This window comes from Dipteris shenzhenensis, chromosome 28 (assembly GCF_047967505.1).
Source record: "Dipteris shenzhenensis isolate YYH24624 ecotype China chromosome 28, Dip_SZ_1.0, whole genome shotgun sequence".
NCBI lineage: Eukaryota > Viridiplantae > Streptophyta > Polypodiopsida > Gleicheniales > Dipteridaceae > Dipteris > Dipteris shenzhenensis.
In genome coordinates, this window is record NC_141623.1 from 39823931 (window position 1) to 39842337 (window position 18407).

Here is an 18407-nt window from a genome sequence, read left to right on the forward strand (position 1 = left end):
ACAACAAGTATGTCAGGACTCGGGCCCTATTTTTAGAGAGGCTGATTTCTTTCAAAAGCAGTACATTGCGAAACTTATAGGACAGAATTTGAAACTCTTTTAAGAATATGCCAGAAGTTGCAATCTTGAAGGAAACACGTCGAGGCAGTGAGATGTCCTCTGCGCATTCTTCTCATTGAATGATAGCATCATCGTTGGTAACATCAGCGTTTACCTGTTGCGCCGTCCACCTTTGCAGGAAGGATTATTTGCCTCGGAAGCGAACAGTTGTGCATGGAGAAATTTGCGCCGTTCTTTAGAAGGATGATCTCGTTGTTATTCCTGCACGATCTGATCACGGCTTGGGCCTCTTTATCAGGCAGAAAATTGCCCGACTCTACTATGTACACGATCTTTCCCGACAGAAAAGCATGACTCTTACTTCCGTTCTCTGCCTTGTCTTTCCAGCGCAAAACGCGTCTGAAATTGGCCTTAACCTCCTTCAGGGTGAGCCTGTTGCAATGGAACCCGATAACAACAACGCTTGGCGAAGCCAATACAGCGTCCACCTCTTCATTTTCCACTACCCGCCATTCCTTCTTGCTCACCATGCCCTTGTAACCTGCTTCCGCAAACAGGCGCACGATTGCTTCCGTAAGCTCCCCCTCTTCTCCCCTTGCTCTGTTCATGAGCTCTCCACGAATATTTCTCACAGTGGCTCGCAGATTGTTCGCGGGCCTCATCACGTAAACGCTATCCTCGCGCAAATCGGAAAAATTCCGCGTGCCGTCGCCGGCGATGATCCAAGCGCTACTGGAGCTATCTCTGGAGGCGGGGAAGAGGCCGAAAGAGCCAGAATCAGCCAGCATTTGTTTGAGATCTTTCTGGTTAGCGAGGCGTAGAGCGAGGAGAGAGTGACGACCGTCGGGATGGGTGTCGACAAGGTTGATAAGTTTGGAAGTGGGAAGGATGGAAGGGAGGCGTTTGGCATGGGTGGAAGCAACCGATGGGTTGCAGGGCTTGGATGAGTAGTAAGATCGAAAAGCGGAGGAGATGGTTGACCGTAATGGGCTCTGGGAGAGAATCCGGCCGAGCATAGACATCTTCCGCAATTGCCATGTGCCACACGCAAACGAGGGGCTCATTGGATGCTTAGTGTTCCAAGAGACCTGTTCGTGAAGAGACGTGGCCATGGAGTACTTTGCTTAATGCCCCTCCAGAGACGTGTTGCTTAATGCCCATTGGCTCCAAGCCTCAACTCAATTGTGTTTTTTACACAGTACGCTGTTTACACACTTGCTTACCCTTGGCACAACCCATGGCCCCGATGCATTCAATGCACGGAACGATTGATCTCAGGTAATCAGGACATGACATTAAAAAAAGCATTGGCTCTTCAAGTATAGATCAACCAAGAATTCTATCCATATATGAAACCGTATACAAAATGCGTGTAAATGTTTCTACATACATGTGATGGCAATTCAACACTTATTTCATTAATTTTGGACTCATATGTCTACTTTTGGACTATTCCTTAAAATCCTTCCCAACTGAAAAGTTTACTTTATGAAACTGTCATTCGAGAATCAAAAGTTTACTTTCTGGCACTATCATTTTCACATAAGACATTTCAAAATATCTCTCTACAATGTTGTACAAATAATGCAAAAACTACTATTAAATCCTAAATTTCTATTTCTTGTTTATAAGAATCATATTCTTAAAATAAAAAATCCGAGTTATTAGTTTAAATCCATGAAAAACCATGCTATTGAGGATTCACAACATTTTAAAAATGTATACATAAGAGACCTGTAAGACTCTTTTTACTTTCAATGCAGAAAACTATAACACTCTTGAATATTCAAGAAATTAAAAGGTTTATATACACATGAGACATGATGGAAGCCTCTTTTGTACTCCAAAAAGTAGCAATAGCTATGCTTGCAATTTTACATTATCATGTCATAAGTTTTACAACAAATATTGCTCTGGATGAGTCTTTGTACAAAGGATCTCCTGTGGCCTTTTCAATAATTTAATTTTTCCTTTACAATGAGTTTAGTACAAATGGGCGATCCAAACATTTGCTTGTTTGAATGTCCTTTTCTATCATGATCACAGAAATGAGCGATCCAAACATTTGCTTGTTCAGAATGTCCTTTCTGTCGTCACTTGTCGCTTGGGTGCCATCTTCATTCACTCTCATCTGACAACCACCACCACCTTCACTCTTTCTCGATATTTGAATGGTGTTATCATGGGCATTCTTCATTTGCGCTATCTCCTTCTACTTCCTCCCGGGCGAGCATCTTTGTGAACTCTGTAATGTGCATAATAATTGGTTGCGGTAATTTTATTTTGTCTTCTACATCATACCCCATGTGCTTCTTTGTTTTCTTTGACCTTGATTTCCAGGATACTATGACTGTCTCTGTGGAAAGTCTTGAAATTGCTTCATGGTTTGGGACCCATTCCTTTTTCAAACAACTACTATACAATGTATTGTTATCTTGGTTCTCCTTCCTGCCCCTTGGCTCATACCATACCGCTGTAAATGTTGTAGCTCTCCCCCAGTCATCCATGCTCACGTCAACTACTTTTGCAACCCAAAACTTCACGTTCTCATGTTCATCATCCGATGGTCGAACTGCAACAAAACAATGGACATCTATGTCTATTTGTGGCATAAACTCTCTCTTCTTGGGTCCACAATATGGACGTGGGAGCAACGATTCAAACTCATTTTCAAAGAGACCACATGCTGGACGCAAGTCATTACCAACATTTGGCCAAAATAAAGGCCGTTCTGCCTTAATATCATCTTCTCGCATTTTTGCAAGGTCCTTTATCAATTGGTAGGTCTTGCTAATTACAACAGTAGTGTGTTCCTTCCAAGAGGGCTTCCAATCAGGAAATCTCCGGAGCATTTCCTCTTTGTATGCAATAAAAGCTTTTAAGCCTTCTATTTCACCTTTGGATTTCTCGCTGAATTCTTTTATAGGAGCCCATGTTGGATGCATTTCTTTGCTCGGGATTGAAGTTAAGAGAGAGTAAGGTTCTTCAGGTTCCCATTTTGTATCAAGAGAATAGTGTTGCCATTGCATCACTGGTTTTTCATCCTTTAAGAAAAATCGAAAATAGTGTGGAGCGCTATGACCAATCAGGGCATCACCACCTTTTTGTATGAAAGGTAGAATAAAGCTCTTCCAATCATACATCCTCTCAACCATTGAGCATATTGTTCCTTCCTTACGGCCACCAACTTGCCTCCCGCATTTTCTTATCAAGTCATCCATTGTCTCCATGTCCTTGTGTTTTAGTTCTCTTGAAACTGTGCTAAATACCTGATCGATATCCTCATGTGTGTGCCCAACCAACAAAAACCCAACTTCAATCTCATTGAAGATTCTATGAGCGATTAGCATTGAGCAAAATGCAAAGAAGAGTACATTCTTATTCTCTCGTCCACAATTGTCTGCTTGTATTCTCAAAGTTGCTGGTAGGCGACCTTTTTCTGCATGTACATTATGAATTGCCTTCATAACGGATGTTACAACTTGATTGCTATCGTGTAGATGCAAGGAATCAATCCATATGTCTGCAAAAAACTTAAATCCGTGCACTAACACTCCACATAGATGTGTCTTTAAAAAGTATTTGCCTTGTAGCTTAGGTGGAGTGTTAACGAATCGAGGTAATGTTGTTGTATTTTGATCCATACCATCTACAATAATGCACATGTACTCATTTGGGTGAGAAATAGCTTGCTCCTTCCAAAATGCATATTTTATTCTAGAATGTCGAACAAGTCCATGATGAAATTCTCTCTTTCTTTTGTAAGCTTCTTTTTGTTCTGGAGATGTTGCACTCTCAAGTGCTCGCTTTAGATCATCACAGTCGTTGCACTTTGACATTTTTTGCCTCTTTGGGATTTTAACATGTCCAAAGCTTTTTTTCCAAAGAGTATACAAAGTATGAAAAGATGCCGGTGCATGCCCTCTTTGCCTCTGTGTTTCTCCAATAGAGTTAAATACTTCTTTTTTGGTCAAACCTATCGGAAGATGCATTTCTGATAGGTGGGGTTGTGGTAAAGCATTTTCATAAATGTAATCTTTCAAAATTGCTGTTGCCGCAACCGTTGAGGCTCTTGTTTTGGGCCTTCCTATGTTTCCATGAATGTTAAATTTAACTCCATACTTTGCTTTATTAGCCAAATTCCAATATGTGCCATGTGATAATCCTGTAATAATGCGATATGCATTATTGCATATACTTTTTCCATTTATAAGAGGCCTTATTTGATGTCCTGAACTTCGCCTTCTCTTATCATTTACAAGAAAGCAAGACAATCTCGTGAGTAGGTATTCATTTCTTCTGCTTCCTTTCCTTTGCCATACATGTTCTCTACAACCCTTGATGTCATGTAAGTTAATGGATCGCATACATGTATGCTTACAGCATGTAGATCGCATTGCTTTTAGCATAACATCTTCATTCATTACTCTTATTCTCTTTGGTTGCTTTTCTGGATCTGCCTGCACTCGTTGTCTTTTCATGCATCTGTATGTCCGTTTTGGGACCTTCTGTTCATTCTTATTTGGATTTGTGTAGTTCTCCTTGTAAGATTTATTTGTCACGTTGTTTTCATGAGATGTTGCATCCTTGATCTTATCACTCTGACAGCCAAATACTGAATATTCCTTTGTTGATGTCATCCTTGCTTTTGATACATTCGTCAAACCATTTGTAACATTTACAAGTTCACAATCAAAGTCAAACACCGAATAGTCCTTTGTTGATCTCATCCCTACTTTTGATACAATCGTAGAACCACTTGTCACAATGGCATTAGAGTGTCCCGAATGATCTTCAAACTCATCTATTCCTGAGAGAACATCACTCATTGATGCACTTTCTATGGATTTCATAACTCCATAGTCAGTGGTGATAGACTGTCCAGAATGATCTTCAAACTCATCTATTCCTGAGAGAACATCGCTCATTGATGCACTTTCTATGGATTTCATAACTCCATAGTCTTGAAACTCCTCTACTCCAGAGAGAACATCACTCATTATACTATCGTGCATGATTTCCATAATTCCATAGTTACCTGCTTTGACTCCAAGAACTTTATCAGTATCCATGAAGCCATCCATGCTTGAAGATATAACACTTTTCACATCTTTGCCCAAGTTCTCAATGTGCATGAACTCATCCACCCCGGATAAGGCATCACTTGTGAAATATTTTTCTTTCTCGGTACCAATGAACTCATCGACTTCTGATAAGACGTCAGTGCTATAGTTGAGTGCATTGGAATCATCCATCTCTGAAGGAATAGAGCTTGGTACATTGGCATATTCTTTCAATTCTTTGATGTTGTAGTATACATTATGTTTATCATTAAAAACCACATGCCGAGTCTTTCCAATCTTTAAAAATTGCATGCTCCATCTCAAATCCTTACCTACCTCATAGTAGGGACCATCCAATGACATTGAGTTATCATCCATACCATCATCAGTAACTTTTTGAATTCTCATCTGCGCAAATGTCCAGTGTTCAACTTGTTCAAATCCCAAGACTTGACCTTCTGCTACATACTTATTTGTAAATGATAACATTTGTAAAATATCTCCCACTCTAAAATCCAAAGATATGCACTTTGTATTCTTGATGACATGTGTTGGATAAGTCTCATCTCTGTCCCATGCAATAAATGCTTTGTTGGAAGTATTATAGGGCATAACATCTCCAAGGATTTCCATATCCCCACACTTATGCTTTAGCTCAACATGTGCACTAAGAATCCTTGATACGATAACCGCTACCTTATCTTCGCCAAGTCTTCTAAAGTGACAAATAGAATTTGGATCACTTTCATGGATTGTAGCAAATGCAACTACTTCTCTTTTGCAACATAAAATCACCTCCATCCCCGGAATAAATTTTGTAGCCATCTCCTTTGTGAGTTTCCTCTGCAAACAAGCTGTAACAACCATTATAAAGAACATTAGTCTCTTCTCAATAATCTACTTTATTAATGATTTAAAAATCCAGAACGTGTTTGAAAATTTAATTAGACACTAACCAATAACAACCATAAACCCTAAACCCTAAACCGTAAACCAAAACAACCCTAAATCCTAACCAATAATAACCCTAAACCCTAAACCCTAACCCCCAAACCCCAAACCCTAAACCCTAACCCCCAAACCCCAAACCCTAACTCCCAAACCCTAAACCCTAAACCCCAAACCCTAAACCCTAACTCCTAAACCCTAAACCCTAAACCCTAACTCCCAAACCCTAAACACTAAACCCTAACTCCCAAACCCCAAACCCCAAACCCTAACTCCCAAACCCGAAACCCTAAACCCTAAACCCTTAACCCTAACCCCCAAACCCTAAACTCTAAACCCTAACTCCTAAACCCTAAGCCCTTAACCCTAACCCCCAAACCCCAAACCCTAACCCCCAAACCCTAAACCCTAAACCCTAAACCCTAACTCCCAAACCCTAAACCCTAAACCCTAAATCCCAAACCCTAAACCCTAACTCCCAAAACCCAAACCCTAAACCCCAAACCCTGAACCCTAAACCCTAAACCCTAACTCCCAAACCCTAAACCCTAACTCCCAAACCCTAAACCCTAAACCCCAAACCCTAAACCCTAACCCCCAAACCCTAAATCCTAAACCCTAACCCCTAAACCCTAAACCCTAAACCACCAAACTCTAAACCCTAACCCCCAAACCCTAACCCTCAAACCTTGAACCCTAAACCCTAAACCCTAACTCACCAAACCCCAAATCCTAAACCCAAATAACCTTAAATCCTATGAGTGTTTTCAAGTAATATCATTTATTTAAGTAATAGTTTTAATTAGAATTTATAAGTAATAGTGGAATTGATAGTTGGGAGGGTGGTAGTGGGAGAAAGGGAGAGTGGGAAAGTGGAGAAAGGGAGTGTGGGAGGGTGGTAGTGGGAGAAAGGGAGAGTGGGAGAGGGAGTGGGAATGGGGGCGGTGGGGGTGGGGGTGGGAGAGTGGGAGTGGGAGTGGGAGTGGAAGTGGGAGAGGGAGTGGGAATGGGGGAGGTGGGGGTGGGAGAATGGGAGTGGGAGTGGGAGTGGGAGTGGGAATGGGGGAGGTGGGGGTGGGGTGAGGGTGGGAGGATGGGAGGATGGGAGTGGGAGTGGAAGGGGTGGGGTGGGGAGTGGGAGTGGGAGGATGGGAGTGGGAGAGGGAGTGGGAATGGGGGAGGTGGGGGTGGAAGTGGGAGGGGTGAGGTGGGAGGATGGGAGTGGGAATGGGGGAGGTGGGGGTGGAAGTGGGAGGGGTGGGGTGGGAGGATGGGGGAGGGAGTGGGAGTGGGGGAGGTGGGGGGGGTGGGAAAATGGGAGTGGGAGTGGGAATGGGGGAGGTGGGGGGGTGGGAAAATGGGAGTGGGAGGATGGGAGTGGGAGGGGTGAGGTGGGAGGATAAGGGTGGGAGAATGGGAGTGGGAGTGGGAATGGGGGGGGAGGGGTGGGGGTGGGAGGATGGGAGTGGGAGTGAGACGTGTAGGTGGGAGGATGTGAGTGGGTGGGAGAATGGGAGTGGGAGTGGGAGTGGGAGTGGGAGTGGGAATGGGGGAGGTGGGGGTGGAGTGAGGGTGGGAGTGGGAGGGGTGGGGTGGGAGGATGGGAGTGGGAGAGGGAGTGGAAATGGGGAAGGTGAAAGAATGGGCGTGGGCGTGGGAGTGATAATGGGGGAGGTGGGGTGGGAGGATGGGAGTGAGAGTGGGGTGGGAGGATGGGAGTGGGTGGGAGAGAGAGAGAAGATAATCTAATAGAGAGGCCAATGGGAGAGGAGATAATGTTATAGAAGGACCAATGAGAGAGAAGCACTCAAAACCCTAGTTTTTCTTATATATACTCCCCTTCTCTCATTGTTTCTCTCATTTCAACAAGGAAGAGCAAGAGGAGAAGCAAAAAGAGGAGGAAGAGCAAAAGCAAGCACAAGCAAGCACAAGCATCGATTTCAACTTTTTTCCAGGTACTGTTTTTAAAATTTGTATTCTTTGAAATTTTTGAAGGATAGATTTTTAGAGAGAGAAAAGAAGAGAGAGAGTCTTGCTGCCTCGGCAGCAAAAGAGAGAAAGAAAGAGAGAGGGAGAGAGACGAGAGAAGGGGGGGGAAAGAGAGGGGAGAGAAAGGGAGGGGGGAGAGAAGGGGGAAGGGGGAAAGAGAGGGGAGAGAGGGGAGAAGCAGCGAGGGGGGGGAGAGAGAGAGGGGGCAGGGGGGCGAGGGTGGAGAGGGGGAAGAGGGAGGGGAGGCGAGGGTGGAGAGGGAGGGAAGGGGGCCGCTGCCGCGGCAGCGGCAGCGAGAGGGGGAGGGGGGGGAGAGGGAGAGGAAGGGGGGGGGGGGCAAGGGGGGGGAGGAGGGAGAGGGAGGGGAGGGGGCCGCTGCCGCTGCCGCGGCAGCGAGAGGGGGGGAGGGGGGAGAGGGGAGGGAGGGGGCCGCTGCCGCGGCAGCGGCAGCGAGAGAGGGGGAGGGGGGCGAGAGGGAAGGGGGGAGAGAGGGGGCAGCGAGAGGGAAGGGGGGGGAAGAGAGAGAGAAGGGGGGGGGCCGCTGCCGCGGCAGCGGCAGCGAGAGAGGGAGGGGAGGGGAGAGAGAAGGGGGGCGGGGGGGGAAGGGAGGGGAGGAGAGAGGGAAGGGGGGGGAAGAGAGAGAGAGGGGGAGGGCCGCTGCCGCTGCCGCGGCAGCGAGAGAGGGAGGGGAGGGGAGAGAAGGAGGGGGGGGGGAAAGGGAGGCGAGGAGAGAGAGAAAGGGGGGGGGCCGCGGCCGCTGCCGCAGCGAGAGAGGGGGAGGGGGGGGAGAGGGAGTAGCGAGAGGGAAGGGGCGGGAAGAGAGAGAGAGGGGGGGGGGCCGCTGCCGCGGCAGCGGCAGCGAGAGAGGGAGGGGAGGGGAGAGAGAAGGGGGGGGGGAAAGGGAGGGGAGGAGAGAGGGAAGGGGGGGGAAGAGAGAGAGAGGGGGGGGGGCCGCTGCCGCGGCAGCGGCAGCGAGAGAGGGAGGGGAGGGGAGAGAGAAGGGAGGGGGGGAAAAGGGAGGCGAGGAGAGAGAGAAAGGGGGGGGGCCGCGGCCGCTGCCGCGGCAGCGAGAGAGGGGGAGGGGGGGGAGAGGGAAGGGGGGAGCGAGAGAGGGGGGAGAGGGAAGGGGGGGGGGGCCGCGGCCGCTGCCGCGGTAGCGAGAGAGGGGGAGGGGGGGGTGAGGGAAGGGGGGAGCGAGAGAGGGGGGAGAGGGAAAGGGGGGGGCCGCGGCCGCTGCCGCGGCAGCGAGAGAGGGAGAGGGGGGGGAGAGGGAAGGGGGGAGCGAGAGGGAAGGGGGGGCGGCCGCGGCAGCGAGAGAGGGGGAGGGGGGGGAGAGGGAAGGGGGGAGGGGCCGGGGGCAGCGAGAGAGAGGGAAGGGGGAGAGAGAGAGAAGGGGGAGGGGCCGCGGCCGCTGCCGCGGCAGCGAGATAGGGGGAGGGGGGGGAGAGGGAAGGGGGGAGGGGGCGGAGGGAGCGAGATAGGGGGGGAGAGGGAAGGGGGGAGCGAGAGAGGGGGGAGAGGGAAGGGGGAGGGGCCGCAGCCACTGCCGCGGCAGCGAGAGAGGGGGAGGGGGGGGTGAGGGAAGGGGGGAGCGAGAGAGGGGGGAGAGGGAAAGGGGGGGCCGCGGCCGCTGCCGCGGCAGCGAGAGAGGGAGAGGGGGGGGAGAGGGAAGGGGGGAGCGAGAGGGAAGGGGGGGCGGCCGCGGCAGCGAGAGAGGGGGAGGGGGGGGAGAGGAAAGGGGGGAGGGGCCGGGGGCAGCGAGAGAGAGGGAAGGGGGAGAGAGAGAGAAGGGGGAGGGGCCGCGGCCGCTACCGCAGCAGCGAGATAGGGGGAGGGGGGGGAGAGGGAAGGGGGGAGGGGGCGGAGGGAGCGAGAGAGTGGAGGGAGAGAGAGAGAGAGAAGGGGGGGGGAGAGAGAGAAGGGGGTAGCGAGAGAGAGGAGAGGGAGAGAGAGAGGGGGAGAGGGGGAGAGGGAAGGGGTGGGGAGAGGGAAGTGAGAGGGGGAGCCGTTGCCGCGGCAGCGAGAGAGGAGGGGGGGGAGAGAGAGTAGGGGGGAGATGCGAGAGAGGGGGGGAGGGAGAGAGAGAGAGGAGGGGAGGGGCCGCTGCCGCGGCAGCGAAAGAGAGGGAGGGGTGGAGAGAGAGAGAGAGAGAGGGGGAGGAGAGAGAGAGAGGGGATGGGGGGGGAGATCGCGGCAAGTGAGAGAGAGTGGGGAGGAGAGTGGGGAGCGCAAGTGAGAGAGAGGAAAAAGGTGAGGAGAAAGGAAGAGAGAGAGAGAGAGGGGAAATGAAGAGGAGGGGAGAGAGCAGACTAAGATGAGAGGAAACGTAGACTAGAGCGGAGAGGAAAGAGAGAGAGAGAAGAGTGAGAGAGATGAAAATTTAGAGAGGGAGGACACGAGAAAGTACGATCGAGATAGAAAATCTTACCAATGAAGAGGAGAAATGAGTGGGCGACGATCGAGACAAGATGAAGAGATCGAGATAGAAAATCTTACCAATGAAAAGGAGAAATGAGTGGGCGACGATCTAGACAAGATGAAGAAGCTACGATCAATGAGGCATATGAGAGGAGATTGGTATGTGATTTAGTCTAAACTTAAACAAACAAAACTATAAACCTTGGTGTTTGATGAAAATTTAGAGAGGAAGGGCACAAGAGAGTACGATCAAGATAAAAAATCTTACCAATGAGGAGAAAAAATGAGTGGGCGACGATCAAGAAGAGATAAAGGAGAGATGTTTTGATGGAAGAATTTGGGAGCTACGATCAATGAGGCATATTAGAGAAGATTGGTGTGTGATTTAGTCGAAACTTAAACAAACAAAACTATAAACCTTGGTGTTTGAAAAAGAAACGTGTGGAAACTAGAATTTCAAAATTTCCCGCCTTTTTTTAAACTATGAATCCTTGTGTTTGAAAAGACAAACCTTGGTGTTTGAAAAGAGAAACGTGTGGAAACTAGACCAAGGTTTGATGAAAATTTAGAGAGGAAGGGCACAAGAGAGTACGATCGAGATAAAAAATCTTACCAATGAGGAGAAAAAATGAGTGGGCGACGATCAAGAAGAGATAAAGGAGAGATGTTTTGATGGAAGAATTTGGGAGCTACGATCAATGAGGCATAGTAGAGAAGATTGGTGTGTGATTTAGTCGAAACTTAAACAAACAAAACTATAAACCTTGGTGTTTGAAAAAGAAACGTGTGGAAACTAGAATTTCAAAATTTCCCGCCTTTTTTTAAACTATGAATCCTTGTGTTTGAAAAGACAAACCTTGGTGTTTGAAAAGAGAAACGTGTGGAAACTAGAATTTCAAAATTTCTCACTTGAATCCTTGTGTTTGAAAAGACAAACGTGTGAAAACTTGAAAATTGTGATAAAAGACAACCTTGTGTTTCAAAAGACAAACGCGTGGATGTGAAAATTGTGATAAAAGACAACCTTGTGTTTCAAAAGACAAACGCTTGGATGTGAAAATTGTGATAAAAGACAACCTTGTGTTTCAAAAGATAAACCCCTGGATGTGAAAAGACAAATGTATGCTAAAAGCAAAACTTGTAGAAACTTCAATTTTAAATTTTTCTTTGTTTTTGAATTTAAAATGAGTTTCACTTTCATTTTTAATTTACTAGTTTAATTTAGACTATAATGCATTTTGTTTTGGAATATAAAGAGTATAATTTTAATTTTATTACATTTTAAATTAAAATTTTAAAAGTAGTTTAACTTACATTCGTTATTATTACTTTAATTTATTTCTTTTTAGGGAGAATTAATATATTCTTCTAGGTAAATATTAAATTTTTAATTTTAAGTCTTGTTTTCTTTATATTACGTTATTTTTTCATAAACTTTAAGTTAAACTACTTTATAGTTTTTATTATATAAATTCAAATTTATTAAGATTTTAACTTCTTATTAATGTGAATGTTCAATTCTTATGAGTTGTAAGTAAATTAAATATAAATTTTATCTTTTTTAAAATGAGAAGGAGAAGAGAGAGAGAGAGAAGGGGGGGTCGCTGCCGCGGCAGCGAGAGAGAATGGGGGGGAGAGAGAGAGAAAGGGGTGGGAGGATAATGTGAATGTTCAATTCTTATGAGTTGTAAGTAAATTAGTTTTTGAAAATATAAATTTTATCTTTTTTAATATGAGAAGGAGAAGAGAGAGAGAGAGAAGGGGGGGTCGCTGCCGCGGCAGCGAGAGAGAATGGGGGGGGAGAGAGAGAGAAAGTGGTGGGAGGATGGGAGTGGGAGAGGGAGTGGGAATGGGGAAGGTGAAAGAATGGACGTGGGCGTGGGAGTGAGAATGGGGAAGGTGGGGTGGGAGGATGAGGGCGGCAGCGAGAGAGAAGGGGGGGAGAGAAGGGGGGGAGAGAGAGAGAGAAAGGGGTGTGAGTTTAAAAAAGATAAAATATAAATTTTATCTTTTTTAAACTCACAACCTTAGTGTATTAAAAAGAATAATGGAAAGATTATTTTTTGCTTTTTATTCGCAACCTAAGGATATTAAAAAGAACAATGGAAAAGAAATTATTTCTTGCTTTTCTTCGCTTCGACGGTTGGTGTAGTCTAGATTAGCATAGATTAGTTTGTCCTTAGAGGAGAGAACTCCAAAAAAACCAATCAAAGCCATGCTCAAAATTTCCCGACTAGTTCCTAATCGGAGTCAGTCCATTCGTTCACATTCACATTCGGTTTCACAGACACAACAACCCTACCATTTAAGCAACGATTAAGGTTTTTAAACTTTCAAGATGATTGAAAGTTGTATCAGTGGACATGACAGATTACAGTTGTGGAAGTTGACAGAGCATTTTACACTTATATCAGTTGCGGGAGTTGACAGAGCATTTTGTACTTATATATGACAAACTTCAAATTTGTATTTAGAGATCATTGTAAATCCTTATTTTTTTTCACATTTATGCTCTAAGCCTTGTAAAGCCTTTTAGGCTATTCCCAAAGCATTTATGCTCTAAGCCTTGTAAAGCCTTTTAGGCTATTCCCAAAGCATTTATGCTCTAAGCCTTGTAAAGCCTTTTAGGCTATTCCCAAAGCATGAAATTGATACTTATATGATTGGGAAGAATACAAACTGGAGGTGTATTAATGGGACTCATTGTACTTTTGATTTTTCAAAGTAATTGTAGTTTGTCAAAGTACTTAAAATTTGTGTTGTGCTTGAATACAGGATGGATCTTGAGGCTACAGCATTTGTCAATGGTATGTCACTGAAATACAATGGAAGAATTTATGCCCCAAAGGACTTCACAAACTGGACAGTTGTTGACACAACAAAGAAAGCATGGTTCTTGGTCTTAAGTAAAGGAAATCTCATTCTAGTGATGACAAAGAGAGAGTTGGAGAAAGATGAGTGCGCATCAAATGTATCTTTCTCCAAGAGCAATTTGATTCAAGGGGGCACCTTAGTAGGAATAAAAATTGAAAAAGACAGCACTACAATGATGATTTACACAAAGTCAAGAATGAGCAACAGATCGTTTCTTCTTTCTAAGAAAGATGCAATGCACTTTGTGATGCCGCCGCCAAAAGCACCTAGATTTCCTGAATTGGTTCCTGCATTGGAGATCCTTCAACATGTGTGGGAGGAATTTCCCATTGAGGAAGCAAGAAAAATGCAGTCAAAGATTATCCTTGAATACTTTCAGGGTGTCATCCAACAAGGTTCAACTTCATTGGAGGGACCTAAGGTGCAAGAATCCACACATGAGAAAGGAAGTGATGAGACACGCCATGTAGATTTGGTTCATGGTAATACAAATGAGAGAGGAAGTGGAGTGGATGAGACAGAACACATTGTAGCAATGGATGAGGGTCTTGTACACGTGGATGCTTACAAGGGATCTACATCTGAGACAGGAATTGAATTGGTGGAGACCGGACATGCACATGCATCTCAGACAGAAATTGAATTGAGTGAGACACGACATGCATCAGATAAGACAGGACATGCACACACATCTCTTGTTCATGGTATTACTCACTTAGATGGTGTAACTCATGAAGTTGATGGAATAACAGAACAAGTGAAGCCCTTAAGTATACCTGAAGTTGAGGCAATAGAAGAAGAAGTAGGGCGATCTAAAGCAGTTCACATTGAGCCCCTAAAAAATAAACCTCGACGTCAAATGCAAAAGGCAAGTACTTCACGAGCTACAATTCCAAGTCCTATAACTGGAAAAAGAGGTCATTCATATACAAAGAAAGGGCAAAGAAGAGAAGAGGAAGAACATGAAGAGGATGCGGAGGGTCTTGAAATGGAGTCAGATCTAGAAGCAGAAATGTTATCAATGAAGAACCTAAATCTTCGCTTGAATGAGGCTGTGACAGATGAGGATCCAGGATATATATGGGGCCAGAAGACTCAAGTTATACATGCTTCATCAGTGGTCAAAGCAAGTGTCTTCACCAACAGCAGGACCTTAGATACAGCCTATGCTGAAAAGATTTTTCAGGCTTTGATTGATGGAAAAAAACCAGTTGTTTCTAATTTGGTACTCCGTCCAAGAACATTTTGGCCAGTCATGGGAGATTATAGTCAATCCATCAATTTCTCTCAGCCTATAGATTTTGAGATACAATTCACTAAGTTCCTCGAAAAACAAGTTCCCTCACTTCAAGAAGGACAGAGTTCAGTGAATGATCCAGAACGACATATAAGGGATGCCAAGAGAAATTTCTTAGCTCATTGTACATTTGAGGCAATAGATGGTCAGCACTATGCCTATGCTTGTAATGAGCGCTCTAGAGATGCATACAAGAAAGGAGAAATTACTTATCAAACTTTCGCGAGTGTGCCTCAATTTCACTACTATTCTGCATGCATCTGTATCTTCAAGAACGAGAAGAAATATTTGATTGAGTCGGAAAGACTTAATCATGACATTTATGCACTACGAAAAATCACCTCCACTTCAGAGATGTTGCTCAAAGCTAGGACCATATGGAAAACTTTTAATTCTCCTTTGACCACTCTCAAAAGAACTGCAACTAAAGTGGAAGCGGATAATCTTGTTGACTTCTACACATGCTTGAGTGCCATTGTACCAAGGGGAAAGCAGGAAAGAGCTGAGGTGATTACAAGCTTCAAGACAGTAAGGGATAGGTATCAAGACTACACAAGCATACTTTTCCATAGTGATGAAGTTTTTCATCAGATCAAAGACGTGTGTCTTGCATGTGAGAAAGGAGATGTTACATATGAGGCTCCATCATTGATTAAAGAGAAGGCAAAGAAGATTGAGAAAAAAGAGATGACAGCTCGGATGTGGAGGCCTTTAAGAAACCTACCAGATAAATACGCAAGTCTTGCTGCAGAGAAATTAATGTCAAAAGAATGGTTTTTTGGCAAAAAGGATAAAGATCATTGCATGGAAGATAACATCATCCAACAGGTGAAGCGTGATGCAGTAAAGAGTGCAATTGAATATTTATTGGGAGAAAAAAATATTCCAATCAGCCAATGTAAAATTGATCATAACATTGTGAGGCAGATGGCATCAGCTTTACCGTCAGCTAAACAGAAGGCTTGGGCACATAAATGGGTGAAGGTAGAAGATGATGGATCTGAAATTACTCCCTCTATGAGAAATGACATTCCGGAAAATGTGTATGCATATGCACAAAAAGTCATCAATAACCACACTCTCAGAAAAGAAAAGACTTTGAACAAGGGCTTTTATTTCATACATGAAATCATTTCAGAGTCTGGAAAGAGTGTTGAGTGCAAGGGAGTTTCATTGAGTGATTTTTTGTCCGACGACACTGCTTGGGAGAGACCTCAGCTTTTCTTTGTCTATGAAATATCAGCGGATGACATCCGTCCACTCCTTGACAGAATATTACATACCACCATTGGTAGAGTGGGACAATGTAATATAGTCATATTTGCTGATAAAGATGACAAGGAACAAATGTCTGCTACCCTAGAAAAACAATATGGCAATGAGCTCAAGATTTACAATGGGATATACTCAAGAAAAAGGGACAAGAGAGAATGCGGTCTCAAGATACAGAGTCTGGAAACCTTTTTCTTGTGCATGAAGAGCCCTTATAATGATCACTCCTTACAAAACAATATAAGAGGGAATGCAAAGAGATTGCAACTACTGCTGGAAGAGCATGAAGCTCCAAGTCCCCTCCATCGCAATGCAAATCACTATGAAAGGCCAGCAAAAAGTGCTGATCTTTTAATTAGTATGATGGAATTTTTGCTACCGCCTGGATGGGAAGTCACATTGTGCCGAATGGGACATCTGTTCGAAGCTCTTATCAGAAAAGGACACAATGTAAATATTATTGAGAGCCTTGCTTGCTTGGAATACCTTGATACCGTGGCTTCTCTCACAATAAAGTTTGATAAGAAAGGTCCGATCTCACATGAAGAGGATGACATAGAGCAGATCATGTACGATGAGAGCAAGAAAGATGATGAAAATGATCAAAGCTCTGGATATAATAGTGAGGATACCAGCAATAGCAAGGAAGCAGAGGAAGATGGATATGACACTGACCTTGCCTCTGAAGGTTACATAAAAAGACCACGAAGATATGTAGAGGTATGAAGACTTATGTTTAATTTTCTTTATTCATTTAAAGGTCTTTTTAAATTTATAATTAATTTAAAATTTTGAATCTCATAATTATTTTATCCTTTTATAGGAGAAGGGAGAGGAGGAGGATGAGGAGGACATAGTTGGAGCAGAGAATCATGAAAGCTCATCTCAAGAAAGCAAAGCTGCTCTGGCTATCCATCGGATGACTCTAGAAAATAATCATACATTGCAGCAAATGGAGAAGTCATTTCAAGTTAGGTTTCAAGTTCGAGAACAACCTCTTACTTTTATATTCGATGAAGAGGATATTTCAATCCTCATAAACTTCAAGAAAGAGGTCAATGACAATGTTATAATAGCCATCCTCAGGTTTGACACAAACTTTTTACTGACTTTATGCTTTTGTATTTCCATTGGATCAAATGAACTAATATTCTTTTCTTTTTATTGCAGTATGGTTTTACAACAGCTTCCGCTATATATACAAAGATGTGCATATATGGTCGATCCTCTTGTTTCTAGTGTACTTAGCAATAAGGAGAAGACCATAGATGACATTTTTAAGTGGTTGCAACCTATTGATTTGACTGCGGCGCGAGTTATCTTTACCGCATATCACGAAGAGTGAGTATCAATCCCTACCTAGCTTATCTCTTACATTGTGGAGGATTATATCGAATAATAATTATTCTTAATTGATAATGCAGCTTGCATTGGAGCTTGGTAATTGTGGACATCTTAGCCAAGCAATGCTTCTTTGTCAATTCAATAGCATCTATCCATGGCAGTGTGTCAGAGTAAGTATAACCTACTTGTGTCATAATTATGTCAATGAGATGCATCCTATGCAATACACACATTCATTTATGTTTTCTATTTTGATGTGTAGATCTGCTCGAAAGTTGGTAAGTGCTATAGATGCACTTATGCAAATGGAGGGTGACTTGGAAGATCAAATAGAGTATGTAACATGCCCTGCAGCGAAGCAGAATGATGACCACAGTTGTGGGTGGAGAGTTGGATATAACTGCTTCTTGCTCCTTGCTCAAATTTTTGATTTGAGAGGCGGTGAAACCTCATTGTCCACATATACAGACTTGCATCTGCAGGCATTTATGTCATCTATCATTAAGGCATTTATTGATAACGTGGTGGAGCATCCAGAGGAAACATTGGTTGCTACGCCCATAAGTTGTCCTGATGTAACCGCTGTATTGGACGAAATGGGGAGCTCTTCTGAGGTTAAGGTCATCATTAGCAAGCAACCTCGTGTTTTGACTTTTGGTAGCGAGGAAGTTACAATCCTCTCCGACCCTTTGAAAGAGGCTAATGACAAAGTCATGATGGCCATCCTCAGGTTTGATATGAACATCTCTTGACTTGATACTTCAATCATTTGATTCAATCTGCTTCTAACATTTGTTTATTTATTGCTGCAGTAGTACGGTTATATCTCATTTTCCTAGATCAGTACAGAATCGCGTCTGTATGCTCGATTCTCTTCTTTCAGCTGTACTTAGTGATACCAAGAAGACAGTAGATGATGTTTGTTCAATTCTACAACCTTTAGACTTGGATGGCATACTACTTGTCTTTATGCCATACTATGAGAAGTAAGTATGGTGTCAATCTTTCTTTTACTCTCTTATTTACAATATTGTGTCAATTAATACTTAATATTGTGATAAATCTTATCGCTCTTTATTGGTGATGTAGTTCACATTGGAGCCTTATAGTATGGGACCTTGATGACAACCATTGTTGGTTTG

General features: G+C 44.2%; 1 protein-coding gene across 1 annotated transcript; it reads right to left on the reverse strand.

The window, feature by feature from the left end:
* Nucleotides 1-203: 203 nt before the first annotated feature.
* LOC147883558 (uncharacterized) lies at nucleotides 204-1172 on the reverse strand. Its single transcript, XM_087399513.1, has one exon. The coding sequence runs from the start codon at nucleotides 1170-1172 to the stop codon at nucleotides 204-206; it is 969 nt and encodes a 322-aa protein (XP_087255639.1).
* Nucleotides 1173-18407: the final 17235 nt, after the last annotated feature.

Bases quoted from the DNA above. Each gene is read 5' to 3' on its own strand.
- LOC147883558 (XM_087399513.1), bottom strand. From the start codon at position 1,172: ATGGCCACGTCTCTTCACGAACAGGTCTCTTGGAACACTAAGCATCCA.